Raw genomic sequence first — 27,374 nt, forward strand, 5'->3', positions numbered from 1 at the left:
ACATTGTGATGTGTATTTTACAGTTATAACTCAGATGCGTGTCTAGAGATCTCCGAAAAGTCTTTTCCTAAAAATAACATCTCGTTAATGCAAGGTAAGATGGAAAAATAAATCAATAACACTCACAGCCCCTCAGGCGCCTCACTCCAAACACCCCCTCCACCAACCATCTCCCTAGCCCACACATCCCTCACAAACCAAGCCAAATGAGCAACAGCGCAACCCAATAAATCACCAGCAGCTGCACGCCAAGTCCCGTTAAGTAGCCAAGAGAAAGCGACGAGTGCGAGGGGGAGGTAAGGGGCTGTGATGGTGACTATGCCGAAGAGGGATATTCGGGTGTTGGGGTGTCTGCGGGACCAGATGTAGATGGGGACGAAGGCGAGGGGGGAGGAGAGGAAGGGCATTGTTACTAGTGGGGAGAGGAGCTGCGATGTTCATTTTTGTTATTAAGGTTGTTTAGTTTATGTTAGTATGTTTGAATGTGAGAGGGAGAGGAAGGACGTACGAGGAGCATTACGGCTGATTGGAGGAGGAGCCAGAAGTAATCGGCTCGACGGTGTGCGAAGGAGGATTCTTCGAGCATCCTGCTGTACCTCATACTACGCACAAAAATTAAATTATTAAATTATTAGCAATTGATTTGATTTGTGGAAAGTAACGGAAGGAGTGTCACTGACAAGAAAAACATATGGAAGACAAAGTCGATTGATATGTTCCCGAAGTAAAAGAACGTCGTGAACGCCCGCCACAGCTACATTAATTCCGTGAGTTGATGGTACAGGTATGAACGACAACGTGTGGAGTCACCTGAACGTTCTTGAAGGCGCTCTTATAGCTGAAATACAGCTGAAGAGGTGTGATCATCTGGCATTGCTACGAGAGCGAACAATACAACAGCGTAAATGTTATGTTAAATTTATTTAGAGGAGGTAATATTGATTACTACTCACCACTGCGAGACTAGTGAGTACGGCACATGCGAGCCAACCGCGTGTAATGGGCGGCACCTGGTTGAACCATGCTTCAATACCGACGGGCATTGTTGTTCACGACGCGCTGTTTGACAGTGTTGAGCTCGTCGTTGTAGGTGAGGTCGTCTACTTGTTGCTGGCAGTGACACGCAGGCTCATCGAGCTCACTCACGTGCACCGCCGTCGACAAGCCAAGTCGATCGCCGACATCATTCATCACTCGTCAACTCAACTCTCTTTCTTCACCGACATTCACTCCCGACACTCCCGACATACACACTCACGACGTACACGATGCTCGCATCCGCCCGTTGTGCACGCCGCGCTCACCTCAACCTCATCCGATCCTTCGCAACAGAACACGCTCCCTCCTCGTCTTCCTCAGCAGCAATAATAGATGACGTTCTCCCACCACCGACAAAGCCGACTTCTCGTCCGCGCACACGACTTCACCCCTCCCCCCGCTCCCCATCCAACAACAGCACCAGTCGAGTAGGAAACGCATTCGCCTCTCTCCCACCCAACTTCGGCCAAAACCAACTCCTCTCCGTACCCAACTCCACGCGAGCCCTCCTCGAAGAAATCGTCGCTCAATTCCGTGCTCCAATCCGCTATGCATTCGCCTACGGCTCAGGAGTATTTGAGCAAGATGGTTATACGTCCATGAAGGAAGAAGGGAAGACACCGATGTTGGACTTCATGTTCGCTGTTCGTCATCCGGATCATTGGCATTCGATTAATATGAACCAGTTTCCGGGGCATTATCCTCTTCATGCGAGAATGCTTGGATCGGATTTTGTTTCGAGGGTGCAGGAAGTGGGGCCTGGTGTTTGGTTTAACACTTTTGTTCGTGTTAATGATGTTGTAAGTGTCCCTGAAACGACTGTATTCAAGCACTTCATTCTTATGATTGATTAATGTGTTTTATAAGACTATTAAATATGGCGTAACATCAATCGACAACCTCTGCTCCGACCTCCTAACCTGGAAAACACTCTACCTCGCAGGCCGTATGCACAAACCCTTGCGAATCATAAAAGACGACGCCCGCGTCCGACTAACTCAACAAGTCAACCTCACATCCGCCTTACGAACTGCCCTCCTTACTCTCCCCCAAAACTTCTCCGAACGGGAGTTATTCGAGACGATTACGGCGATAAGCTATGATGGTGACCCAAGGATGTTACTCCCAGCAGAAAACCGTTCGAAAGTGAGTAATATTGTGAAGAAACAGGCGACGCTGTTTAAGGAGTTGTATCAACGACTTGCGGTTGGGTTACCTGGTGTACATTGGTCTTCTGTAAGTGGGACTATGATTGAGCAGGATGTAAGTCCGCAGACGAGAGCGAGTCATATTAAGAAGTTACCTGCTACGCTGCGGTCGAAGTTGGTCGAGCGGTATGCTGCAAGGGCGGATATACCTTCCAGAGAAGCGGATGAGAGTGCGTTTTGGTTGAAGGTTGCTGGGGATAAGGACCTAGAACGCGTTCTAAGAACTGGTTCGTACCCTTATTTCTTACGCTGCTTCTAGTTCTTCAACGCTTATTCTTTTATTTAATTTTTTTTTTCATTTTGAAAATCATATGAATGGACGATCGACGGTCCCTTTATTCTTTAGAAATGCGGAGCATCGTGCGATATCCTGCTTTCGTGCAGACGGCAAAGGGAGTCGTGAGCGCTGGGCTAGGGAAGAGTATTCGATATTCGGGTGAGAAGGTGGGGAAGTGGTGGAGAGGAAAATAAATGAAAAATATACAAGACGAGATGAGAAGAAGGTGCTAATTGCTACAGTATAGTACATATTTCATCCATATCCATCGGGATACCATTAATTCTTATTTTTCTTCGACCTGGAGTCATTCGCCCTATGTACTCATTCTTTCTGTGAGTTGCTTTGGTTGATTTTATCGGTGTTTTCTTTGGAGACGCGTTTTTACTGTTTTCATTTTCTTATACTAGACGGGATTTAGTAAATTGGCAATGGTATAGCACAGCCGTAAAAGAAGCACAATTCAATTCATTTAATTCACCGTTTTGTCGAGACTCCGAGCGTCTGTTCCGGTTCCGAGCATCCACCCGATTGATTGATAGAGCAGCAACGGAGAACGGAGAACTCTGGGCTGAAAAACATGAAACGCAAAACACAAAATGGAATTCAAGGCGGCGACTTCTTCGCTTGGTGTCTGTATTCTTTAACTGGCCGAAATGCTGGTTTCGCGTAAAATTTTCTTTGGTGTGAAGAGACGCTTGCTCTGGATGTGAATGGAAGGACTGAACGATGGATGACTCGGTCGGGCAGCTTGTTCAGAGGTATATAAACTAACGGGCTCGTTACTTGACCGAAGAGACGAGGGCTTACTAGTACTGTGGCCCCTTCTGCTGCTACTGTACTCGGCAGTCTTTCTAGTCTACTCATTGTCTGGTGGTCTCTGCAAACTCAGTATTACGAACATGGTCTCCCGCTCCTACTCCACATACCGTACTCCACCAATAGATCAAACAACGAGACAAGGATACAACCCAAGGCCAAAGACACCATTATCTGCGCCTCGATGGGAGACGCTTCCTGAAACTAGGTCGCCTTCCTATTCTGTGCCTCCACCTGCGTCGACGAGGCATCCAAAACGTTTTGTCAATGAAGTCGACGGTGAGGATGAAGTTGATGAGTTGGACAGTCCGAGGAAGAGACATGTTATGGATGGGTAGGTTTTTTTCTCCTTTGTTCGAAATTAAGCTATGTATGACTAACTATTTATTTATCTCTTCCCCCCCCCCCCCCCCCCCTTTTTTTTTTCGTAGGTCATCAAACAACTGGAGGTACGGCCGTGGACGCGGACGAGGCAATAGGCCGAATCGCCCCCCGTCGAACCGCCCCCCACCAAGAACGCAAGAGGGCCAAAGGTACACGCAAAATCAGCTCCCGACCCCACCTAGTTATGCAAGCGAGGTGAGGAGGAGTTGTTACGACGCTGGACGAGGAGTAACGCCAAGAAATTGGCATACCACTTATCCCGAGTATCGGTCACCTTCCCTATCCGTACCTTCTCCCATATGGAAAAAAATGCAGGGAAATCGTCCGTTCGATGGTGTCGAATGTGAAGATAATGATGAATTGGAGACTTTAAATGGGGGATATGCGATAGCTGGGTATGTTTCTTTTGTTCCTTATAATTAATCGTTGTGTGATCACTCAGTTGTCCCTTTTTTTCGTGTAGTCCGTCGAATAGGCGACCGTATGGACAAGGACGAGGTGGAAGGCGGAACTATCCCTCGACAGGAACACACAGACGACTTCCGACTCCGCATAGTGAGTACCAGGAGACAAGGATGAGTTCTTTTCCTACCAGCTCGAGACGAGGAGGAACGGGACCGGGAAGTAACCACTTCAACAATGGTTACTCCCCACCCCCGTCTCCAAAGCGGAACGGCAAGCAGAAGGCTGTAATGCAAGACGACCAGGCACCAATGATGTACGAGTACGTATCCTTCGAGTCTCCTTTATGATTTTTTTTTGTTCACATGTGTTACAGATCCGAACCTCTTGCCGAAGAGACAGAAACTCAGGCTTCGTCGGATGTCCCAAGAACATCGAGGGTTTCGAGCAGTAAGGGTGATGTAAGTTGGAATTCTCAGCTGTATATATAGCTTGCCCTCTGACTTTTTACCTCAGACACAAATAAATCCTTCGGGTTCTGGTTTGAACTCTGCCTCTACTTCTATGACTTCGGTTGCACCCCTGACTTCAAGGACAGCACTTGCTCCGGATCGCGACGATAATTCCGACGAGCGACGGAATGCACCTCAGGATAACCTTTTTTATGAAGAAGATCCAAACTGGGTGCATGACCTGGCAGTCGAGCTCGGTCTATCGGAGGGAAGCGAGCACGTCCTTCAAAATGTTGCGCTAGTGAGTTATCTCCTTTATGGACAATTTCATATCATTGATCGAAATATAATTGTAGGAACCTGACGATAGGAAGACATTATTCCTCGTTGCTTTGATACTGAATAAACGCTCAGTGGATATCCCGAGCAAGGCCAAGGTGTGTTGACCGTTTGCTATTTACAATGTAATCCTAGTTGATGCAATCCATACATAAATGTGTAGGAGCAATTCAACGCGATCGCCTTGAAGTTACTTTTGAACTTTTCCGGCTCCAGTCTTTTCAAGGACCGCTTCCTTAACACATTTAGATTCTCTGTAAGCAGCCAACACTCTTCCTGCACTCGCCTCGCTTAAGAAAGGCTCATAAAATGTTTATCTGAAGGTTTACATTGCTCCAAGACTGGATCGGATGGGTCTCGACGTTTCGTGGATGAGAGATGTTGGGAAGATGAGGGCTCTTGACGTACAGTGGCAGAAGAACTTTGGAGAAGCAAGACGCCAGATTATCGAGGCGGTGAGGCATGCTCTCTTTTTTTTAAATTACTTGCACGTAATATTCATCTCGTTGACTGATGTTATTTTCAGATAATTGTGTCTATCACCAACGAACTTCCTATCTCTGGACTGGCGAAATCACTTAGGAAGAAAAGACCGAACAACGATGAACTCAACATGTTCGCCTTAATGGTAAGTCCTACTCCCACTACAGATATTCATCCTGTAAGACTTGTGTGTGTGCTATTTCTCCAGCGTCAAACATTCCAGAATGGAGGCCGGAAAGGCTTCTTCGACAGAGTCGACGACAAACTGAAAGCGATGCATGGGATGTCGATGAAGGAATATAAGAAGTACGTATCCTTTAATCATCTTAACTGTGTCTAGCGAGATGCTGACAACTTGACCAAGGGAATTTAAACGTTTTAGAAGGAAAGACGAAAGACAGTTCCCCGTACCCGAGACTCCTAACGAGGAAGAAAACGGAGGAGTACTACGCCCTGCTCCCTCTTTTCAACCGCCCCCTCTTTTCAATTTTCCACTTGACCACATCCTCCTTAACAACTCACTATAAAAATTATTGAGAGTGTACATATGTCATCCATTAATAAAGAGTAAATAATTTCTGTTAAAAAAACACAGCAAAAATCAAAATTGAGCATATACTCATTACATTTTGAGCACCTTTATGTAAAAGTCCTCCAGTAAGTTTTTATGGACATTTCTCCACTATTCTTATTACACATAAAAAAAAAAAGATGTATAAGAGTATGTATGATTTTTTCAAGAGAAAACACAAATGTTGTGAATTATCATTGTAAAAAGAATTTTTTAGAGTGACAAAGAGTGACATGTACCTTATCTGTTGCTACTCATTCTGTCAGCCAAAGGACTGTGACAAAGTGTGACGAAAATTGAAAAGAGGGGGCAGGTTGAATTAATCAACCTTATCACCCACAAAAAAGTCACAAAAATTTTTTGAGTATGGATTCATAGTTATTATACATATATGTATCATGATTTTTTTGAGCATGAAAAACTGAAGTGTTGAGGCTGTAGAGCCAAATTGAAAAGAGGGGGCAGGGCAAAGTAGAGGAGGAAGAAAGCACAAGGCCATGAAGACGTAAGGGACAGAGAAATCGTGAGCATCGAGGAGCGAATGCATAGATATGTTGGAAAGGTGGGATTGGACGTAGTGCTCATTTCTTAAAAGTGCAATACTGTAGAGTAATTTGTAAATTGATAGATCGATAGAAGGATGGGCAGATGGATAATTTACGCTGTAGATGCTAATCACCAACCACAAACGCATATAACCAACGTAATCACTAAAGAAATAAAATAAAAAAGTATATACATCATCAATCACTTTTCGTCGTCGTCGTCGTCGTCGTCGTCGTCGTCGAGCTAGCACCATTCTTCGCTCTCCTACTGCTAGTAACACTCAACCCACCAACACCCCACGCAACCTCCGTACTCCTCTTAATACTCCAAAGCCAAGTCATTCCAAACACCGGAGTACAAACTAGTACGTTTAAAACGGGGAAGATATCGGGGTAACGACGTGGAGGTGTGATGAGGAGTTCTGCGGTGTGTAAGAGTAGGATTGCGGAGTATGTTGCCTAACCAGGGGGAAATTAGCAAGTTAGTGATGCGGAATAAAAGAGAGGTGACGGAGGTAAACTTACGAGACTGAAATAGTAAACGAGCTGTTTTTCAGTTGGTTTACGAAAGGGATTGTATCCGAGTAAATAGTTCCATAAGAATGTCAATGCGATATACTGAAGCCCAAGTTCGTCTTTCTTCAATAACGGCCACATGCTAACACAAACAACAAACGCAACGAAAATCAAAATCATCAATCACTCAATTTCAAATCTAATATCATCAAGAGATACGACTCACCTAAAGACAGCAACGTTATTCACCAACATCCCCCAATTAAACATGAACGAGTTCTGTGGTGCACCAGACAATAGGAGGTTGATCGGAAGAAGCGGAAGGAGGATCGTCTTCTCATGGACCTGGAACGAGAATAGGAAAAACGACATGGAAGAGGAAAGCATCGCCCAAGGAAGGATCGGTAGAGTCGGAGTCGCGACTGTCTCATCTTTTCTTTTCTTTATCGAGGTATCTCGAGATTCTGGACGACCAGAATCATCGGGGGATAAGTCCATCGTTTTCCAACCAGTTGCAACGAGTTGTATCGCAGAGGGTAAGAAACCCAAGACGGTAAGAGCCGTTGAGAGCTTGATTAACGTAGGTTGAGGAAGAAGCGTGCGCCATTTTAAGATGACGTTCGACGCACACCAGAAGTTGGCGACCTTGTCTTCGAAGAGTCCACGCGCGAATGGGAAAATACGTGAAAGAGGGTCGAGTATTCCGGAGAGGGGTGCAAACGGTGGAAGGAAAGGAAGGAATGCGATAATGAAGGAACCGACTGTTGTTGCGGCAAGCCGGAAGAACAGGCGTGGTCTGCAGTGACTGTCAGCATTGACATAGCTTAGCAATGTATTAGACCTATAATTACCCAGCGTTTGGACCTAAAGTTAGACATCTACCGAGTAAATATGAACCTATCGCGGGTGCATAGTAAAGCGCCATCTGTTTGAAGCAGAGGCTGGCAACAAAACAGATGGCTCCTAGTTCATCTCGACCCTGCGAAAAGAAGTCGAGTGCAAGGATGGTGAAACCTGTTCAAATACAGCATTAATGCATAGAGGTCTTTAATTACGCAGCTTAAAATGAGCACTCACCAAGCATAACAGAGTTATATTGAAAATGTCCAGAGTCGATGAGAATTAAGGAAGGTTGGAACAGCAGACATAGAAGTGCCAAGCTCTACATACTTGATAAGATATCCCATTGACTCGTTAGCATTCCAGGTAAACTTACTTGTGTACGTCTTGAACGGCTGCTATGCCATGCACGAACGAAGAATACCAAGGCGGGGATATACACGAGCAAATTGGACACAAGGACGGAGGCACGCATGAATAGTTTGCTCCCAACAGTCTCTATTCCACGGGACTTGTCCAGTTCGAACCATGTCGGATTAATGAAGGATCCTCTGGTAGAGATTTTTTAGTGGTTGTACTTCCTCTTTTAGAATCGCAAAGTCTCATACATGAATCCGCAGAGCCAGGAATGATAGGCAGTTAAGGGCGGATAGTCCAATCCCCAATATTTCAGGTCATAAGTATACCATTGTCGAATAGGCAAGTGATTTGTGATTTCCATCCAATGCCTCTGTGCTTCGAAATCGCCATATAGCGGCGGAGTACCAGCACCTTTGGGTATAATAATATAATAAGTTTATATTTGATGCAGTATGAAACTTCAAGACGTACCTGAATATCCGCCCAATCCAACACACCATTTCACTAATAGTGCTGCGGTGACAGAGCAAGGTAACACCCCAGCCTGCATTCGGTTCCTTTGCATCCACTTTAACCAACGTCTTCCCATACCGGCATCTAAACGTTCATCCCCTTCCTTACTGTCTCTCCGATAAAATCGAGCATCATTTGGATGCAGACTACTCCGTCTCGATGTAGACTTGTCGTATTCGTGAAGTGAGCTGAAGCTCAACGCTGGTTGACGTCGCGCGATTCCAGGTGAGGTTGACGAGAATCTGTCACGGACGTAGGAGTTTGATACGGTTGAGAATGATGGAGAAGGAGGACACGTAGATGTAGGAGAGACTGCGCCTCCTCTGAGCCATTCACGACTTTCAGTTTGGAGGAGGAAGTGTCGCGTCGGCACAGGTGAGTGGATTTCTGTCTGGTCTGTTTCCGACCTATTCGCAAACCACATAAAAATAAATCAGCCTTGTACGTTCATTAACTCGCTAGATGAAGAAAGAAACAGCGTACTCTGCATAACTGCGAGCAGAAAACGTTGACACCAGTCTCCGTTGGCTTGCGCGTGAATCGGTCGCGTTTGCCACGCGTACGCTGCTCGACCCCTGCGACGCGTAAGATAATCGCCTTTTCCCAGATGATTTGCGTGGATACAGTCCCTCGATAGGGGCTTGGTCAGGTAGATCCATAGTTGTTTAGTTTCAGTAAAGGAGTGTGAACAAGCTGTGCATGGGAGTTGTTGAATTTGTACAGCAGGTACAGGTAGTTCACGGACTTCGACTAAATTGGACACGCGTCTTACATGGGTAAATCTACGTATTTTTATGTATTGAAATTATACAACAACATATGCAGAAGTCTTTGTCTACTTTCATTGCTTATCTGAACCCTCTACAACCTGCTCGCCATCTGCAGAGAATTTGACGTTCTCCTATAGACGTTGAGAATTAGTATCAATTAATGTATGAGATAAAGCTACCGACAATATGTCCATGGGATTTCCCGATAAACTTGGTGTGATCTGGAAAAAATATGTAAGCGGAAAATCAAATAGGCAATGGACAATAATGCTGCATCCTTACGCCCATATGCGACGATCTCGTCCACAGGATTCGTAAAATGGACTCTCGTGAATGCAAGTGTTTTCCCTAAGGTGATTAAATTGAATATCCGCAATTTCGCAACGTAGACAAGAATCGGTACCGATGCCTGTTACAGTTGCTCGAGCCTTCAGGATATCACCCGGTACTCCGGCGGGCTTCAAGAACGAGGTGCCGACATCCACTGACTGACATTCGCTATTAGATTTTTACGTATTTCACAACAAAGCAGCGAGTGAACTTACGACACCAGTCATATAATGACCCTTTGTTGCTACGGCGAGTGAGCCGAGGGTGTCAGTAAGCGACATTATGAGGCCGCCATGAACAGTCTGCAATTACCAGCACATGCAGAGAAGATTCAGGGAGAGCAGATGACGGGAGAGCGACGAATGGAAATAATTACGCCGACGCGGTTGACTGAGAGCAGGACGCATTTAGGATGGTCTAGTCATGAGAGGAGCTTTGACTTGCTTACGATTGTAAGGCTCGATTTTTAGTGAGGCCTCGAGCTCGCCTGGCACTGCTCTGTGTATTTGTAGCTGAAAGGAGAGCTAAGGATACTTATGACGGAATATGCATAGCAAGTGTCATACGTTCGGAAAGCACTGGACATCATGACCTGCACAGCGAGAGACAGCTTGAATACGGCACACGACCAAATGAGCAAACGTGCAGACCTTTATTGTCTATGAACGACTTCCAGACCTGGCATTTGAAACATCAGCTTAAAATACACGTCGACATGAGACAAAATGACGGAATACCCTTCTTGTGAAGCGCAGACAGGCCGCCATGGACGGTGAGGAGGTAGACACTGGACCCTGAGAGCAGACGCGCCGTGACTGTTTGTTTCCGCTCCCGCCTGCTAGCCGTGGCTCACCCTCCCTTTCCTTTCCTCCTCCCTCTTCCTCTCTCTCCCTCTCTCTCCGTGCGCAGCAGTTGCGCTGGACGCAACATCAAAGCTTACGTCCACGTAACGTGCACCTCTCATTCACCCCTTTGCTTTCTTCTCTCTCTCCAAATCTTTCCCTCCGCCATGGCCTTCAAGCCTGCTGCCACTGGCGCGTCGGCGTCTAATAGCTCAGCGTCAAAGTCTGCGAGGCAGCTCAATGAATACGTATGCTTGGCTTGGGCATTAATATATCCGATTTGTACTCTGCTAACTTGCTTATGACTAGCAACTCGGAGACTCGCTCGGGAAGGGCGCGTTTGGTCAAGTCTATCGTGCGTGTTTGCTTCCGTTGCTCAACGCGTCCGGCATCAAATTATGCTCACTGATCTCTCATAGGCGCATTGAATTGGGCTACAGGCGAGACGGTCGCTGTCAAGGAAATTCAGCTTGCCAATATTCCCAAGGGAGAGCTGGGAGAAATTATGGTATGCATATCATGTCGGTACTCTTCACCTATCGGTTCTCAATACACTCCACCAGTCTGAAATCGATCTGCTCAAGAATCTCAATGTGAGTGACGCGTCATTCCCCCACACGAATCCAACCTGAATATTCCGCAGCATGCCAATATTGTAAAATACAAAGGTTTCGTCAAAACACGAGAATTTCTGTACATCATCCTCGAGTACGTTTGCCCACGGCTCCCTTATTCAGGTATCTAAATCTAAATACTTTGTGTAGATTTTGTGAGAACGGGTCATTGCATAACATATGCAAGAAATTTGGGAAATTTCCGGAGAATCTGGTCGCTGTATATATTTCTCAAGTGCTCGAGGGATTAGTCTACCTGCACGACCAGGGCGTGATCCATCGTGATATCAAAGGTGCTAATATCCTTACGAACAAAGACGGATGTGTCAAACTTGCCGACTTTGGTGTTGCCAGTAATGCAGCTGGCGCGACCGCGAACAACGATGTGGTGGTGGGAAGCCCATATTGGAGTATGCATTAATTTTTAAGCGTGAAATACAACTCACTAACGAAGGCTATCTTAGTGGCACCCGAAGTCATTGAGCAGTCTGGGGCAACGACAGCATCTGACATTTGGTGCGCACTATTTCCGACAGCTAAGATACCTCTCCTCTTACGAATTCCTTAGGAGTGTCGGCTGCCTTGTAATTGAATTGCTTGAGGGAAAGCCTCCGTATCACTTCCTTGATCCCATGCCCGCGTTGTTTAGGATTGTCCAGGACGACTGTCCTCCGATTCCTGAGGGTGTTTCACCTATTGTCAAGGACTTTTTATACCACTGCTTCCAAAAGGACGTAAATCTCCGAATCTCAGCCAAGAAGCTACTTCGGCATCCATGGATGGTGTCTGCCAGGAAGCAGATGGGTCTTGACACTAATGCGGACAAGAAGGGTAAGGAAGGCGAGAAAGATAATACACGCCGTCCTGTGAGCAATTACAATTATGACGAGGCTGTACAGAAGGTACAGGAGTGGAATGAGGCTTTAAAATGTGCGCTTAACTCTTCTGATATCAATACTGTACATGGCGGTTAATTGATCGTACAGCTCCACGCTCTTCAACAAAATTGAACGGTAGTAGGCCATCTTCTATGCATGATGTAAATGGACGGCATTCACCGTCGCCATCGCCATCACCCGTCATGCCACCTCATAGCCCCACTATAACGTCTTCCTCGAGTGGATCGCGAACAGTGACCCAGGCCGGGTGGAAAAATGGCACCGCGGTCCCGAAACCCGTTTTTACCGCTGCAGTTATGAGTGGTCCCTTGGGCTTGATTGAGAAAGGAAACAGGGATTCATTGCCCATGGCCTTGCAGGAACCTGAGGAACAGACGGACAACTGGGATGATGACTTCGAGGAAGGCATCTCATTGACGAAGTTGCACAACTTGGACAAGTCGGCGGCCGAAGAGGAGAAACACGAAGGTGACGATAATGCGCGAACCATTCGTCCTCTCCGAAGCCCATCGATGTCAAACAAGCTGGCGTTGGCGGCGCCGCCACCTGCAGATATGACCCCTATAGTCGAAGATTATTCTGATCTTGCCGCGGAAGAAGATGATGTCTTTCAAGGCAAAGTTGCCGATTTCAAGCTGAAGAACGGCTCGCGCCGCGGCCTTTTCCACCCAAACGATATTCAGACAATTGGCCTCGGCCCGTCGTCTCCAGGTCCACGTACAGCTCCTCTTCTGGAGTCGCCTGCAGAGAATACACGTCCAGCAAGAGTCAGCCCCGTGTCTCGATCAAATTCGTCTTCGCGACCTGGATCACATTCGAGATCTTCTTCGTTCACAGGATCTATTGGACGGGCCAAGTCGATTGGGAGAGCAGAAGCGATTCAGGTTGCGCAGAGTCAGGAGTTTGATAAGTATGCGGAAGAGCCGGATGAAGACTATGATGATATCTTCGGAAAATCGAGCGGTCCAGGTAAGAAGTTTTCAGTTCTCGAACAAACTTGTATACTTATGGCCTATTCGTCATAGTTTTGGAGCAGGTCACACAGTCGCTCAAGCTCAATACACGTCTATCTGACAAATCATGGGTGAGAAAGGAACAGTCCTTATAATTGATCGAGGCAATTAACTATTTTCTTTGACAGCTGGGCGACGATGATCTGGATGAGGAGGATCCTTTCGCAGAAGTAAGTAACATCAAACTCGGTGCATTTCATTAGGTACTCACTCGAATAGATCGAGGAGGAATATGATGAAGACGACCTTGAGGCTAACCTACAGCGAGACAAGCTTGCTCGCTTGACTGGTCTCGTCAACCAGATGATCGATGAGCTCACTCCATCCGCTCCCGACTTCCAACTTAGAGACGCATGCGACCAGCTTGTGAGCGCATTTTTTCCCCCGCTTTGCACTATCCCCTTACGCGCCATTCAGATTGGCATCTTGCTCGAAGTACCAGAAATGCAAGGTCAACTCGTTTCTGCGCATGGTATGTTAGCCATACTCGAAGTGTTGGAGGCGAAGTCTTCATCTCGTGATGTAACTACGAAGCTATTGCGGATCATCAATTTGGTATGTCACAATCAACTTATAAACCATTTACACATCTCATTTGCCTCTTCAGTTAGTGACTACTCACATGGGCTTCCTGGAGAGTTTCTGTCTAATTGGGTGAGTTATTTATTGCTAATGCGTCGAATGTATGCTAACCTTATTGAAGCGGCATTCCTGTCATGATGGGTAAGTTTCAGTGGATTCGGAACGTACACCTCTAATATGAAGTTCCACAGACTTTACCTCAAAGAGGTTTTCATCGGAATGTCGTCTTGAAGCTTCACACTTCATTAGCCTGCTGTGCCACACGTCGGTATTGACGCTTCAGATGTTCATTGCGTGAGTTGAATTCCATTCATAGAGCCTGTATGCAGCTGAATCCCGATCAGCTGCCGAGGGCTGAAAATCCTCGTCGATCTGCTAGATGAAGACTTCGTTGAGCAGAGGGACCTCGTAGTACACGCTCTCGACGGAATCGGTAACGTCTTTGAACTGCAGAGCCCGACACCAAAAAACGATTTCTGCCGGATGTTCATCAAAGAGGGCTTATTGAATCCATTGTCGTCGGCGCTCATGAATATTATGGCGGCCGATCCTGAAACCTCGGCAGCGTTGAAGTCCAAGATCATTCAAATTATTTTGGTCTTTTGCCAGGTTTCGCAATCGGACGTGCATGTACGCAATGCTCTCGGCACTCGGATGGTTGTAAGACGTGAGTCAATATATGGAAGACTGATGCGAAAAGACTGAATTGTGCTGTATAGGTGTTATGCGAGCTTGCGAGTTGCTTGAGCCGGAATATCTTGTGCAAATGCTGAAGGCTGTAAAACATCTGTCGATGAACGCGTCCCTGTTGGAGGTCCTTCAAAATGCAAATGCAATTGAGATTTTGGTGCGGATTCTGGATGAGCATAGCTCAGACCTTCACAGCACGGTGAGCTTTGAACGCTGCCTATCCATTGAATGACCGACTTAACGTCATCGTGGAATCCAGGAAATATCGAATCACATATTCCAGACGTGTTATAATCTCTGCCGTCTAAACAAGGCCAGGCAAGAAGAGGCTGCACAAGCTGGTATAATACCATGCTTGAAGCGTGTTGCTCAATCGGGTTCACCTCTAAAGCAATTTGCCCTTCCGATCCTTTGTGATCTCGCAAGTGCAACGAAGAGTTGCAGGACGTTGTTGTGGCAGCATGATGGATTATCCTTGTATTTGAACCTCTTAGGAGATCCGTATTTCCAGGTTAGCGCGTTGGAAGCCATTTTATCATGGTACGTTCCGATCTCTACCCATGCGTGTATTCTGCTATAATAATTTCGCGTAACAGGTTGCAGGATGAAACCGCGAGAGTGGAAGACGTACTGATCAAGGAATCATCGCTTGACGCACTCGTCAAGTGCTTTGTCGCCGCCAAAACAAATTCGTTTGAGAATCTTCTGGATCCTTTCCTGAAGATCTGTCGTCTGTCAAAGACAATCACTCTGGGGATTGCAAAATCGCAGTTCTTCCAGCGTCTCATTGACAGGCTGAATCACAGCAAGGCCGTCGTCCGATTGAACCTTCTACGATTGCTAAAGGCTATCTGCGACGTTCATCCTAACCGATCCGCGTTAGTCGAGAAGTATGGGATCTACGAGATCGTGGAGAAACTCAGCAAGCAAGATAACGCTGTGTTGGTTCGGGAGCTTGCGCGTGAAATCATGCCATCTCTTGCACCGGTGTTGAAACCCGTTCCCAGTCGTAATGGTCGGACTGGTGAACTTGCGCCGAAGATTGGTATTACGCCACGGAGGCGGCCACGACGTGCAGCGTCTGATGTGTCGGCAACATTGGATTCGGCTCCACGATTCGGGGGTAGCCTGGTTACACCCCGGACTCAAAGTGCGGGTACGAAGAATAATAACAGGACCTATTCGAGGCAGAAACTCGGTGACATTACTTGGAATACGGAAGCACGGTAAATGCTGGACAGGACAGCCATTGTTATAAATTAATTTGCTCTCGTTCTTTCATTTTATTTTCTTGTCCAAACTTCACAAAACTCGACACTCCTTTTTGGGTTTCTATTCTATCAGTATTATGTAGCACACGCTCTTTCCCTTCTAGTCGTGATATTTACTACGCTCGCTGTCGATTGTTTGCATTCATCTCTCACAGTTAGGATAATTTGCACTCTATATTAATTTGCACTCCACTTGCTAGGACCATTAATATAATATATATATATTATTACTGTAATGATTGAAACTGGTGATAAGTGATACAGAGCCATGGGGGGATATAGTAAAAAAGACATACGTGTCATCGACGAGCAAAGGGTAGTTGGAATCCAGATAGCAGGGCTCTAGCCTTGTTCTGCGCACCGGCACCTTCTGCATTCGTCACGAAATGGATGTGCATGCCGTACATACGAGGGTACATGTCCTGGTTGACTTCAATCTGGGGGAAGAAACCCATAGCGTCTGGTGGTAAGCCCATCGAAACGACGCCAGATACACCAGCAGGAGTAGCCAGATTTACAGATGCAGGGGGAAGAACGACGCCTTCGAATTCCCTCAATCGTGGAAGGACAAACTGGACGAGCGTCCCGAGGAACTCATACATCTTCTCTCCCTTAATCTCAACCTTCACACCAATCGGTAAACCAGGCCTAACCCACCCCGACACGTTTTTCTTTCCGCGCACAAGCTGTACACCACTCGAGCTCATCCACCCACCTCCCTGCTCCGTCTCGCCCGAGATCGCTCGAAAAGCCATAATCGTCCCTAACAAGTTACTCCTACTCGACAACGCCGTCTTCTGCATCGAGTGCAAACATATCTTCTCGAGTTTCACGACGTTTTCCGGGCTCGCGATCGGTGCTGGTTTTTTACCAATTTGCAAGCCACCGACGGGCAGGTTTTTCCGATATTTTGAGTATGGGTCTTCGGGGTCGTATGTGAGTCGGATTTCTTTAGCTGGTGGGCGGGCTTTGGGTTCGTGTATGTAGGTCATGTACATTAGGTCGTCTCGGAGTGTTTGTTGGTAGTGGTCGTGGAGACGACTGAGATGTGTGTCCCTGACGAGAACGTTGACGTGTGGGGTTGGTAGACCTCGTTCGTCTTTTTTCCATGGTCGTATTCGAGTTGTTTGGGAGATGCGTGTAGTCGTTGGCCTCCTCGCACGAAAAGCGACGGCGAGTTTTCGCATTGTGCACCAGAATGAGACGGAGACAGAGAGGATAGAAAGTTACTCAAAACACGAATGATCGGCAAAGATCGGCTTATCCAAATATATCCATTGTAATGTTACATAACGATAAACAACATCAAAAATCCAAATCAAATACTAAAAAAAAAATCAAGCCATCTTACGCTCATAATAACTCTGCGAGCGTTGATGGTGGTGGTATCTGCCAGAATTCCCTCCTGAAAAATTGTTACGAAAAGCTTGCGATCCAGCGTCTACTACCTTCAGAACCTGCTCCAGCAAGAAGTCCCGAGCGCTTAACGTTCTACTGTGCCCCTGACCACTTCCCTGTCCAAAGCCGTTCCGAACGGCGTTGGACTGGAAGCTAGCTTCCCAGTCTCTTCCATCCAAAAATGACTGTCCAAGTAGGGTATCTTTACCCTTGCCTTTATCATGGTGCCTGAAATCATCTTTCCCAGATACACCATCCAATTCGTGTTTCGCTGTGAATAATAGGAGAATGATTGCAGATAATCCAGCAAGTGTCATTTGAGGGAAAAATCCGATAGTATCTGTCGAGAAAATTCATGCAATGAGGTTCTTATCAAGTAACACATCCCCATGTATGCTGCTCACCAATGAGTACTCCTGCGGAAGGAAAACGTTAACTTGGAAGACGAGGACCAATAGGTTCGAAAACTCACCGTCGAACCCAGGAGCGTCTGGCATGGCACCCCGGAGCTGAGGTATGACAAACAATACGAGAAGGCTGCTAGCAAATCGTTTCAAGACCTCCTTCCCCGCATGATGGCCCTGGAAAATCGACAGGAGCATCATCCCGATGCAGTAGTGGCAAAACGCCCAGTTAATTCCAAAAATAAGCATAGCATATACTCGTGCATGCGCAGGTCGTCTGATCCGTATCTCAATGTGTCGTGCGGGAGTATTATCTTCGTCCATGACCAGCACCACATCTGTATCGCGGGAAGTCATGGTAAACGACGGCATGTGCTCAACCACAGGCATCCCTACAATAGGCATCGGGATATCCTTCACTGACGAATTGGAGGTGGTGGCTCGAATCGAAGTTGAGACTAGATAGGAGTCAAATGGATAGAGGCGAGAGTCGTGTACATCCAGCACGAGGTCATTGTCAAACTGTACATGTGCCTGAACACTTTTAACTCCACTAAGAAATTTACTTGGTGCTTGGAAGACTGGCAACCTACACGATACGTTGGCTCGCCGTCTTGCTGATAGGTACACTTTCCGGATTGTAGCTGAACACGGGTGCTTCCGAACTTTAGAATAAAGTCCATAGGGTTCAATTCGTCGTCAGAAGAAAATTTGCATGAGTTACAGTTGACTGAGTCTTACTTAGAAATGAACAAGTCCAGAGGTATAGCAGGTAATCCGCAAGCCGAACTTCCATGAAGGTTCGGAGAACCAGGCAGTAAGTATGCTCCACCGCAACCTAATGCGGACCACCTAATAGTGACACTAGGTTCGTCAACGTCGACGTCGACATTCTCTCCTACAAGAACAAGCTACAAAGCTACTCAATCTATTGACTTATTTCATGCGACGACAGAACACTCACTCCACTCTGATGGACGGATATTGAGTTAAGAGCGTCTTTGAAGATAGGCCCTACTTCAGAGTTGACAAAAGCGAGCGACGCAGAAAATATGAATAGCAGTGAAAATAAAACGGCGAGGATAACAAGAAATTCCGAGCCTAGCGGCGCTATGCCACGTCTTGCAATAGCCAGGGTCCTGTTCCTCGTGGTCATCAAAGTAGTTTCCTTTGCTTGCATTGTTGAAAAGAACGTGAAAATATCAAAAGAAGGACCAAAACGAGTGGCACTGGTCACCCAGATGCTGGGCGGAAGCAAGAACTGTCGACGAGACAAGAACGCTCGACTTAAGAGATTAGTACAAAAACCCAAGGTTCCAATCCACGCTGCTTCTAACTCCGTGCTAGTGATTAAAACGCCATAACTGGCTAAGTGTTCGTAGTTCTACTGCTGAGGTAATGTATAGTCCAGGAGTTTGAGCGGCGGTAAGGGCTGAGTCGACGGACCGAAAGAAGTCATTCAAACGGGCATCCTTCACGTGTTTTTGTCAGTGTTCGCGAAGTCGATGCAGACTGGACAAATTGGTGAGCCTAAATTTAGTTACACTGATTTCAGCAGCTCGTCAAGCGTCATGCACTCCACAAACGGGCCGTCCTCAACATCTCCTTCCCGACCGAACACGTTCAGTGAGTCCATAGCCAAAGATAAGAACCTGCGGGCAGTCCGCAAGTACTCGGTGGAAGCAGTATCGTTACTTGCCGCCGTAATCGAAGCGTTCCATTCAGTTTTGGCTATCTCAAGGCAATGTACGCCTTAAACAAATTCAGTAGAGATACAATATGCGAAACAACCAGAGCAACTCACCGGCTTGGGGGAATCGCGGTGGATATATGACCATGTAAAGTGCTAACAACACGAGGCCAGTTCGCAGAGCAAGATCATGGGGTCCATCATGTGAAGCATTGCTGAAAGTCTCAGAAAGAGCTGGCAAGAATTTTTCATGCAAGACAACGTGGAGCTCTTCAGGTAATCCAGATACCAGTGCCCGAGAGGACCAAGTCAATTCGAGATCTGGGAAGGCATACTTCAAAAGCATGTTTTCAATCCTTTCGCGTTCGCCTGGTTCGGAAGGTGGTTCCCGAGCGTCGACTGTACACCTGGGGAACATGCACACAGAGCAGGTACATTCAAATCCATATGAATAACGACAGATTGCCTGTCGTTGATGGTAGGGAAGCGCTGGGTCGAAATACGGAATAGTAATCTACGTAAACAGTTAAATGGTATTCATGAGATACTGTCTCTGTATCCCTACTAACTTCCTCGCCTTGTTTGATTGGCGTCAAGGCCTTTACAACCATCTGGATACCTTCGCTAGTGAAGGAGTATGTAACAATGGCATTAGGCAAGCACGAATGGTTGAACAACCGGCTGGCCAGTGGAAATATTCCGTGACCAACCGCAGACAAATGCGAATGGACGATAAAGTTATTGTTGCTGAAGCGACTGAAAATCTCCTTGATTACAGCTGGAGAGGCTATACTGGAGCGTGATAATGGGCAAATCAGTGGCGTATCCGGTACCGAAGCTGCAGATAAAGGAAGTAATGAAACGAAAGTCGCCAGCGGATCGTTGAAACCCTCTCGTAAATTTTCTCCGCTTATCTCGAGCCTTTCTGATTGTTCCGCTACCAAGTGACTGAGGAGAAACGCATCTGTTCGAGCGTGAATCGGGCTTGCTTGGAAGTCTGACGATATGCAAAAATTTGAAATGTTCTTGCACATGTATTTATGGATGACGTTCCAGTGACGAGTTTGGCCTGGCAGCGGTGAGGATGGACAGATCGTCAATAAACGTGTATCAGTTACACGTACAGTCCTTTCCGCAGTACCAATATGCAACACAGCCCGAACAACGCCTCAGTGTGTGCGCTTTCCGAAAGCATGCATCGCATCTGAGACCTTTTTGTTCCGGGAGCAACGCAGTGGCAAGAGCAGAGTCTGTGAGTATGTTTTGGCCTGGTAGAAGAGCATGCTTGGCCAGTGCCAAGTTCCTGGCCGTTGGATGGTCAGATAGCTGGATGTAATCATTCTGCCATAGAATTTCCGATGTCGATTTATCCACTCGGACATTTTGCTTCATAGCGATGTCGTTCTCAGTACACAAAGAACAGCTGTATTTTTGCGAGGTAATGCCTAAATTCCGTCACGTGATATTGCATACATAATCCAATATTCCGTTGTTTAAATTACAAGTTGTAGCCTTTTTGGCTTATGAATAAAATAATGTACATTGCTTGTGGGTATCTATTATGAATCCCAGATGGCTCCGAATGCAGGAATCCCGCGACTCATCATACCGTATACAATCTTCCTTGTCAACTTCTGGTTTGAGATAACGCAAACAGCCTCTGCCTCGAATTCACGGACAAGTCGATATGTCAGTTTTACCATGTCTGGCTTCCCGTGAGTGCGAGTATCTAGGGTTATATAAGTGTCAGTTATTGAGTAAGAAAGAAAGTTACATTTTCTTCACTCACCATAAATAACAGCTCCAGGAGACGCTTCGAGAATGGAGTCGACGAGCTTGTCGCCGAATGTCTTTCGGACGTTAGGGGAAGTCCACAGGAGTCGAATCGGGATGCGCTTCTCTAAAATACATGGTGCACACGGTCCAATTCCGCTTCCAGTAGCAACGAAGACAAGCCGGCGGAATAGAGGAACAATCCTCAGTACACCACACGTCGGAATCCCACGGACCCAGAGGGATGTAGGAGGATTCTCGATTTGCCTGCTAGTCCAATCACCGGCTCTTGAGACGACTAACGAATAGCCCTTCATTCCTGGCTCGGGGACAGTGGCAAATCCATGCCATTCTAGAAGAGGACTCTCCGAGATCCTGGTGAATGTCCCAGGAACAGGGGTGACTAGGAAAGGAAAGAGTTGGTGACGTATGACTGGTAGATGGAGAGTGTGAAGTCGTACCATAGTCGAAGTACATCCTTACAGCATGTGGAGACAGAACCTCTGCGCGAACGGGGACTTTACGAAGGCGAGTCCATGGAAGAATAATAGACAAAGTCAAAATGACTACGAGCCAAAACGGCGGGGCTCTAATCAGCGCCTGGCCGAGCGATTGTCCAACGGCGCGATAGTCATTTGTAAGGAGCACGACCTATTCGGACATCAGTACGAAAGGTACCATCCAGTTCATTATCAACTCACCTGGAACCAGACGAGACTTTCGGTTGATGGAATAGCCTGTCAGTCTATATAATCAGGTGTAAACAGTAAATTTACATACACAACAGCAGTCCATCCCAGGAAACGGTGAGTTCGCTCAAACCGGTCATGCGCAACCGTCCTGAACTTGGGGTATGCAAAAGCGACGATACCTAGAAGTAGAGACAGGATGAAATACGTAATTGCGACGGTTGCAGCCGAAGTCTAACGAACGTTCACGTCAAACGAGTACCAAGCATCATTGAATGTAAAGGCTTACTCTGCCGCCGTGCATCAACTCTACTGTCGCTTGGACTGTGAAGGCGATCAACCAGATAACACCGGATATCGCGCAACCCGAGTGTACTGGATCAAACATCAGTTTCCACAAGCATCGATACTGGCACTGCAAATATACATACAGCCACCAATATGATAGACTCTTGCAGCAACGCGACGAATGGAAAGGGGCCAGCTGAAAATTGAGCGACAGTCAGAATAGACTGTAGATGTACAACGTTGGACCACACGTACGAGGCGGGAATGGCGCAGAACACATTAAAGAATGCGTTGATGACATAGTCTTGGCGCATGAGGACAGCACAAAAGAGATCAGCTACTACGATAAGACCAAGGCTCTGCGCATCATATGCTTTCTTGACGATGGTAGCAATTAGTATCGCCATGTTGACGACAAATACGACACCAAATAGGCGTCGGTATAGAGTGAAGATTTGGTGACGCAAGTTGCGTAGGTAATGTCCATGGACTTTGTCTGGAAGGGTTTCAGTTTCGTAGCCTTCCCATCCGAGGCTTCGACCCTTTTCCATGTCTGTCGGTTTGATTTTCTCGTCGAGTGAACTTGATGAACTCGATACAGACCCATCGATATGAGAAGAAACGAAGGCCATTTCCGAAGCATGGGCGTCTTTCTGGTAAACGGGAGGGGGGGCGACAGGCAATGGAGTCGCTTCTGACCAGAGCATGCCAGCGAGCGGCACAGCGCGCACCCGAGGAACTTGACCAGCAGGAATGGTAACGTCTAGGTTGACCTTCTTCGAAGGGATGAGAATACGAGACTCCTTGTTCGATTCAGTTGCCTCTTCAGCTATGACGCGGAGAGTCCGCTTGTCAATTTTACCGTTGCTGAGAAACGTGCAAAGTCAGAACGCAAGGATTGGATCTGGAATCAAATGCAATCACCTTGTAAGCGGGAAGTCTGAAAGGCAGTAAAATTGGGAAGGAACGGCATAATAAGGCTGTATTTTAGCCGTCGCCGCCCGAACTGCTTCAATATCGACTTTATCGGGGGTAATGAATCCCCATAGTTCTCCGCCAACAAGTAGGACAGTAGCAGCCTTCACGTCTGCACAAGTCTAGAGAAAGGACGTTAGATTATTCCCATTACAAATATTTTAACAGACATACCTCCATAGCTGCTGCAACACCATCTAGCTCGACACGGAAGCCTTTGACTTTGACTTGGTCATCAACACGACCGAGATGTTCAAGTTGTCCATCAGGCCTCCATCTTCCGAGATCTCCGGTATTGAACATGATACTCCTATAGAACGGCCTTAAGTAGTCTTACAGGCGTCTAATTGGACACTGCGCACCCATCAATCAAGAACGGATCTAGTTGATAACGTTCGTTCGTTTTCTCTGGAAGATTGATATAGCCTTGCGTGATGCCAGCTCCTCCGGCCCACATAATACCCTTTTGACCGATTGGAAGTGGCTGCATACTTTCATCAAGGATGTAAACCGTGTTGTTCGGGGTGGGCCGTCCGATGCTTAGGACGTTGCCAGGAATATGCGGTTGCACTGTGTTTACAATAGTGATCTAAGGAAGGGTAAATAGCCTTATCCATGAGCAGCAGCAGAGCGCTTACTTCTGTCGGCCCGCAACTGTTGAAAAACTGTGCTGATTTACCCCATCTATCTGCCAGTGCTAAAGTGAGAAACAAAATTGTTAGCATTGTTTCAACTCTGAGAGTGATTGACATGAAACTCTTACATTGTGGACAGACTTCGCCCGCGGTTGCAACAAACTTAACGTTCGGATAATCCGACGGGTCATGAGGCGCTGTAAAATATTCATTAGCACCTCATTCCATATATGCTATCGGAATGCCTACCAAGAATCGACGGCGTCGCAATAATAATATCGACCGACTTCATCACAGCACGCCATTCCTTCGAAGACTTCCCACGGATGCACAATGTACAACCATTGCTCAGAGATCCGAGGACTTCCCACGCACACATGTCAAATGCAACATTTAATAATTGGGCAACACGCATGCCTGGAGCCATCCCGACATTTCCTGGTTCTAAGCAAACCACTGGAAAAGTTAATATTGTTAGTTATGAACTAATATAGCATAACCCATGTGGGTGTAACTTACAATTTGTTACGTTGCGATGCATCACCGAGACGCCCTTCGGCTTGCCAGTGGTGCCTACTCATTGATATTTAAGTTCGGCGAGACTATGTCGGAAAAACCTGCATTCTTACCGGAAGTGTAAATGACGTAAACCCCATCGTCTGGGGAAGACAGGTCATGAGGCTTGGCATGATGGCGATCGTCCCGGTCTGCGATCGCGAGCGCGTCTTCGAGAACCACCACTTGCCGATGGGTAAAATTAGATGTCCGGTGCACAAACGCCCGCAATACAAGGATCACGGACGCGTTGCTATCTTCAGCAATGAATTCGAGCGTAGATTGAGTGACGATGCCGCCATCAAGAGGTACATATTGACCTCCTGCCTTGAGAATAGCAAGAATACCAATAACCATAGGGATAGATCTCTGGACGAGGAGTAGAACTCTCGTTCCTGGTCTAATACCCATGTTTCGCAAGTGGTATGCGAGAGCGCTGGACTGGCGATCCAGCTCTGCGTACGATATTGAGTCTCCGAGGTGCTCAACGGCAACTGCAGACGGTTGAGAGCTGGCATAGTACTCGAATGCGTGGTGGACGCAGGAGAACGGAACTCGACGACTTTCACCGCATCCAAAGAGAGTGAACAAGCTCTGTTCTGCAGGGCTGAGAGAACCCAATGCCTGTGCGTTCAGGCGCATATTGGCAAGTCTGCAGATCCAGGTAATGAAGAGTGTAGCGCAGCTGTGGGGGAACTAGAGTTTCTGCGTTAGAGCGTCTTTTATCATTGGAGCGCCGCATCCATGAATTGGAAGTGACATAATAAATGTGCTGCATTGCTAGGAGTAAGAAGCATGCTGCGCATGCCAGACGAGCAGGTACAACTCTGGCCGAATTGTGCAACAATACTTTCCGAGCCGGAGAACAGCAATAAACTAGTTTTTGCTGTCTCCGGAACCGAGTTTTGGCCGTCGTACGCGGAGAACACATTCGCATCAGCCACATAGAACAGGCAAAAATTCGAAGCAATAGCATGCGACGACCATTTAGGTACTTGCTGGCAATGAGAACTGGACGCCGTATATGGTATATCCACGCCACTTGAATGGAAAGAAGCGCTGATTATGTCAGCCACTGAATGGAGCGATAGTTAGTCGTAGTGCTGAAAATATATATAAAAATTTCTTAGCGCTCACCGGCGGCGGGCCACGAGTTGTAGGATATGACGGGCTGATGACATGACGGCAGCTTCGGACATCCCGAGATCGAACCGCACTGTGCCCCGCATGGAAGCACCAAGAGGACGCATGATGACGATTCTTGCCTTGCATGGTGTCTGCACTCCCACCGGATGCTCTCCGGGAGGCAATTACTTACAAACTTAGAACGGCCTGCTTATTGCCATTTTCTCGTCGCCACCCTTTGGCTCTGACCATGTCCCTCGTGCTCTCATCAACGGTAGAAAACATCGGTCTGATCCGTCTCAACAGGCCGTTGTCACTGAATGCGCTGTCAGGAGAGCTCATCGATGAGTTGCTCCTCGCCTTAAAGGCATTTGATGACAACGCCGAAGTCGGAGCGATAGTTTTAACCGGGAATGAAAGAGTCTTCTGTGGTAAGTCTGCTACAGCGTAATTATGCTTGTAGTTAGTTTTGTCGGTGAAATTCAATTTTGGCACAGCCGGAGCCGATATCAAAGAGCTGAAGGAACTGACGTTCGTCAATGCGTATATGACGAGATTTCTGCAGAATCTCAACGACGGGGTATCGGCAGTGCGGAAGCCTGTAATTGCGGCCGTGAACGGTTACGCTGTAAGCACCGAAGTGGGGGAAATACGGAGCTGGCTCACCAACGTTTCACAAGCTTGGCGGAGGATGCGAATTAGCAATGATGTGTGACATTATCTATGCAGGACAAACAGCGAAGTTCGGTCAGCCCGAGGTTAAGATCGGACTTATACCTGGCGCTGGCGGTACTCAGCGGCTAATGAAGGCTGTAGGCAAGGCGAAGGTAAGATGGGGAGTGTCTTTAATAAGGTGGTTTAATTCGTACTCTGGTTTTATCACCCTGTCATACCAGGCAATGGACATGATCTTGACAGGTGAACCGATCACTGCACAAGAAGCCGAAAAGGCTGGTCTAGTTGCAAGAGTACTTCCAGAGGAAAGAGTCGTTCCAGAGGCCATTGAAACAGGCAAGAGAGTTGAAAGATAGCTTATCGGACGTATACTCACCAGCACGTCAGCTAAGCACATTGCGTCTCTCTCAGCTCCAGTCATTGCAATGGCAAAAGAGGCAGTGAATCAGGGTGAGTCCTATAAGATGAGTCAAAATCGCTAGAGCTAAAATGATGCGTAATAGCCGAGGAAACGTCCTTGCATGCTGGTCTCACGTTTGAGCGTCGTTTGTACCACGCTGCCTTTGACCTGAACGATGCTAAGGAGGGAATGACTGCTTTCTTGCAGAAGAGAGGAGCACAGTGGGGCAATACTTGAAAGGTTGGACGTTATGTCGAAACCCAGTTAATATATGTTTCCGCCAGAAGCACGCAGATTGCCTAAGCCCTTGAAAAGGAGTAGACCGAGCAAACCTCGGCGCGACTGGCGCCCAAAGCGCAGCAAATGACTGATTTACTTCGCTAAAACCTTGCGGATAACTACTGAGGCATTTGAATATGCGATCATCTCAGAGAAGTAACCGGCGTCAGAAGCATCGTCCCCGATGAGCGGACACAAGCACCATTGGTCGGAATGCAGACACAAACGTACCATCCATAGCTTCTTTAGCTCAGTAGGCCGTCTTCGCAAGATCTTAGATGATTTCCTTCACCGCAGGATGCCTTTGGTTGAAACATGAGTCTTGGTAGCTTCTGATCTCGGCAAGTTGTCGTCAGTACACTTCATACTCATTTAGTCCGACGTCCTGCTACTTTTGCATATCCAAACGAGCAGCTCCGAGCTTTGAAGGTAAGTTACAAATAATATATGAATAGGAACGACTTACGTGGCCATTAAATCAATAAGACTTCGCACATTGCATCAGACGATCCCCCCCCCCCCGGCCCTCACACGTTGAGACGAACTCCATTGCGCAGCACACATTACTTTTGTCGCTCCAAGCCTAGTTGTGGTGCAAGTAAGTTATGCGCCTTATCGAAGGCATGCTCCAAATAGAAGCATTCTATTTTTGCTCTAGATGTTAGCCTCTTTGAGTGCTTAGAGTTCTTCCGAAGCAGCGCCAGATTGAATTGCACACGACCGATCCGCG

At 47.1% G+C, this 27,374-nt stretch overlaps 11 protein-coding genes across 11 annotated transcripts; 4 read left to right on the forward strand and 7 right to left on the reverse strand.

The window, feature by feature from the left end:
• Positions 1-42: 42 nt before the first annotated feature.
• FOMMEDRAFT_171494 (Der1-like protein) lies at positions 43-1,302 on the reverse strand (the record flags this gene model as incomplete). The annotated part of the gene is made up of 6 exons (XM_007271863.1): positions 954-1,302; positions 811-876; positions 681-754; positions 509-602; positions 127-428; positions 43-67 (listed from the first exon to the last, which is right to left on the reverse strand). The coding sequence occupies exons 1-6, from the start codon at positions 1,041-1,043 to the stop codon at positions 43-45; spliced, it is 651 nt and encodes a 216-aa protein (XP_007271925.1). The 5' UTR covers positions 1,044-1,302.
• FOMMEDRAFT_149540 (Mmp37-domain-containing protein) lies at positions 1,269-3,001 on the forward strand (the record flags this gene model as incomplete). The annotated part of the gene is made up of 3 exons (XM_007271864.1): positions 1,269-1,838; positions 1,906-2,473; positions 2,593-3,001. 3 exons carry the CDS (start codon positions 1,269-1,271, stop codon positions 2,715-2,717), a joined length of 1,263 nt encoding a protein of 420 aa, XP_007271926.1. The 3' UTR covers positions 2,718-3,001.
• A 424-nt stretch (positions 3,002-3,425) lies between these two features.
• FOMMEDRAFT_162510 (uncharacterized protein) lies at positions 3,426-5,929 on the forward strand (the record flags this gene model as incomplete). The annotated part of the gene is made up of 11 exons (XM_007271865.1): positions 3,426-3,640; positions 3,774-4,121; positions 4,190-4,450; positions 4,505-4,589; positions 4,645-4,881; positions 4,937-5,017; positions 5,083-5,175; positions 5,243-5,374; positions 5,446-5,547; positions 5,611-5,708; positions 5,767-5,929. 11 exons carry the CDS (start codon positions 3,426-3,428, stop codon positions 5,927-5,929), a joined length of 1,815 nt encoding a protein of 604 aa, XP_007271927.1.
• Positions 5,930-6,716: 787 nt separating this feature from the next.
• FOMMEDRAFT_97693 (glucosyltransferase) lies at positions 6,717-8,799 on the reverse strand (the record flags this gene model as incomplete). The annotated part of the gene is made up of 8 exons (XM_007271601.1): positions 6,717-6,977; positions 7,044-7,176; positions 7,261-7,830; positions 7,886-8,048; positions 8,112-8,196; positions 8,251-8,425; positions 8,483-8,645; positions 8,706-8,799. 8 exons carry the CDS (start codon positions 8,797-8,799, stop codon positions 6,717-6,719), a joined length of 1,644 nt encoding a protein of 547 aa, XP_007271663.1.
• Positions 8,800-9,522: 723 nt separating this feature from the next.
• FOMMEDRAFT_115032 (Thioesterase/thiol ester dehydrase-isomerase) lies at positions 9,523-10,623 on the reverse strand. The gene is made up of 10 exons (XM_007271866.1): positions 10,585-10,623; positions 10,498-10,525; positions 10,414-10,439; positions 10,296-10,359; positions 10,224-10,237; positions 10,063-10,149; positions 9,921-10,005; positions 9,800-9,865; positions 9,701-9,738; positions 9,523-9,648 (listed from the first exon to the last, which is right to left on the reverse strand). Exons 1-10 carry the CDS (start codon positions 10,612-10,614, stop codon positions 9,589-9,591), a joined length of 498 nt encoding a protein of 165 aa, XP_007271928.1. The 5' UTR covers positions 10,615-10,623; the 3' UTR covers positions 9,523-9,588.
• Positions 10,624-10,718: 95 nt separating this feature from the next.
• Positions 10,719-15,949, forward strand: FOMMEDRAFT_130159 (uncharacterized protein). Its single transcript, XM_007271867.1, has 20 exons — positions 10,719-10,937; positions 10,999-11,044; positions 11,109-11,197; positions 11,253-11,282; positions 11,333-11,397; positions 11,454-11,713; positions 11,768-11,819; positions 11,872-12,233; positions 12,290-13,171; positions 13,228-13,286; positions 13,344-13,385; positions 13,435-13,581; positions 13,633-13,770; positions 13,823-13,869; positions 13,919-13,938; positions 13,989-14,091; positions 14,142-14,464; positions 14,517-14,686; positions 14,747-15,027; positions 15,084-15,949. The coding sequence occupies exons 1-20, from the start codon at positions 10,857-10,859 to the stop codon at positions 15,715-15,717; spliced, it is 3,831 nt and encodes a 1,276-aa protein (XP_007271929.1). The 5' UTR covers positions 10,719-10,856; the 3' UTR covers positions 15,718-15,949.
• A 108-nt stretch (positions 15,950-16,057) lies between these two features.
• FOMMEDRAFT_97439 (mitochondrial 50S ribosomal protein L5) lies at positions 16,058-16,945 on the reverse strand (the record flags this gene model as incomplete). Its single annotated transcript, XM_007271584.1, has 1 exon — positions 16,058-16,945. The coding sequence occupies one exon, from the start codon at positions 16,943-16,945 to the stop codon at positions 16,058-16,060; it is 888 nt and encodes a 295-aa protein (XP_007271646.1).
• Positions 16,946-17,095: 150 nt separating this feature from the next.
• FOMMEDRAFT_162515 (uncharacterized protein) lies at positions 17,096-18,740 on the reverse strand (the record flags this gene model as incomplete). Its single annotated transcript, XM_007271868.1, has 6 exons — positions 17,096-17,496; positions 17,561-17,572; positions 17,629-18,101; positions 18,154-18,225; positions 18,302-18,471; positions 18,525-18,740. 6 exons carry the CDS (start codon positions 18,738-18,740, stop codon positions 17,096-17,098), a joined length of 1,344 nt encoding a protein of 447 aa, XP_007271930.1.
• A 360-nt stretch (positions 18,741-19,100) lies between these two features.
• On the reverse strand, positions 19,101-20,642 carry FOMMEDRAFT_162516 (SET domain-containing protein; the record flags this gene model as incomplete). Its single annotated transcript, XM_007271869.1, has 4 exons — positions 19,101-19,312; positions 19,365-19,764; positions 19,820-20,319; positions 20,375-20,642. The coding sequence occupies 4 exons, from the start codon at positions 20,640-20,642 to the stop codon at positions 19,101-19,103; spliced, it is 1,380 nt and encodes a 459-aa protein (XP_007271931.1).
• Positions 20,643-20,809: 167 nt separating this feature from the next.
• Positions 20,810-24,807, reverse strand: FOMMEDRAFT_137471 (nonribosomal peptide synthetase 12; the record flags this gene model as incomplete). The annotated part of the gene is made up of 15 exons (XM_007271870.1): positions 20,810-20,979; positions 21,040-21,426; positions 21,485-21,674; positions 21,800-21,946; positions 22,002-22,087; positions 22,144-22,196; positions 22,256-22,867; positions 22,925-23,097; positions 23,150-23,285; positions 23,338-23,564; positions 23,614-23,672; positions 23,739-23,807; positions 23,860-24,066; positions 24,130-24,183; positions 24,240-24,807. The coding sequence occupies 15 exons, from the start codon at positions 24,805-24,807 to the stop codon at positions 20,810-20,812; spliced, it is 3,138 nt and encodes a 1,045-aa protein (XP_007271932.1).
• Positions 24,808-25,540: 733 nt separating this feature from the next.
• FOMMEDRAFT_137472 (enoyl-CoA hydratase) lies at positions 25,541-26,602 on the forward strand (the record flags this gene model as incomplete). The annotated part of the gene is made up of 6 exons (XM_007271871.1): positions 25,541-25,721; positions 25,788-25,918; positions 25,971-26,117; positions 26,187-26,301; positions 26,353-26,415; positions 26,469-26,602. The coding sequence occupies 6 exons, from the start codon at positions 25,541-25,543 to the stop codon at positions 26,600-26,602; spliced, it is 771 nt and encodes a 256-aa protein (XP_007271933.1).
• Positions 26,603-27,374: the final 772 nt, after the last annotated feature.

This window comes from Fomitiporia mediterranea (assembly GCF_000271605.1).
Source record: "Fomitiporia mediterranea MF3/22 unplaced genomic scaffold FOMMEscaffold_18, whole genome shotgun sequence".
Classification (NCBI taxonomy): domain Eukaryota; kingdom Fungi; phylum Basidiomycota; class Agaricomycetes; order Hymenochaetales; family Hymenochaetaceae; genus Fomitiporia; species Fomitiporia mediterranea.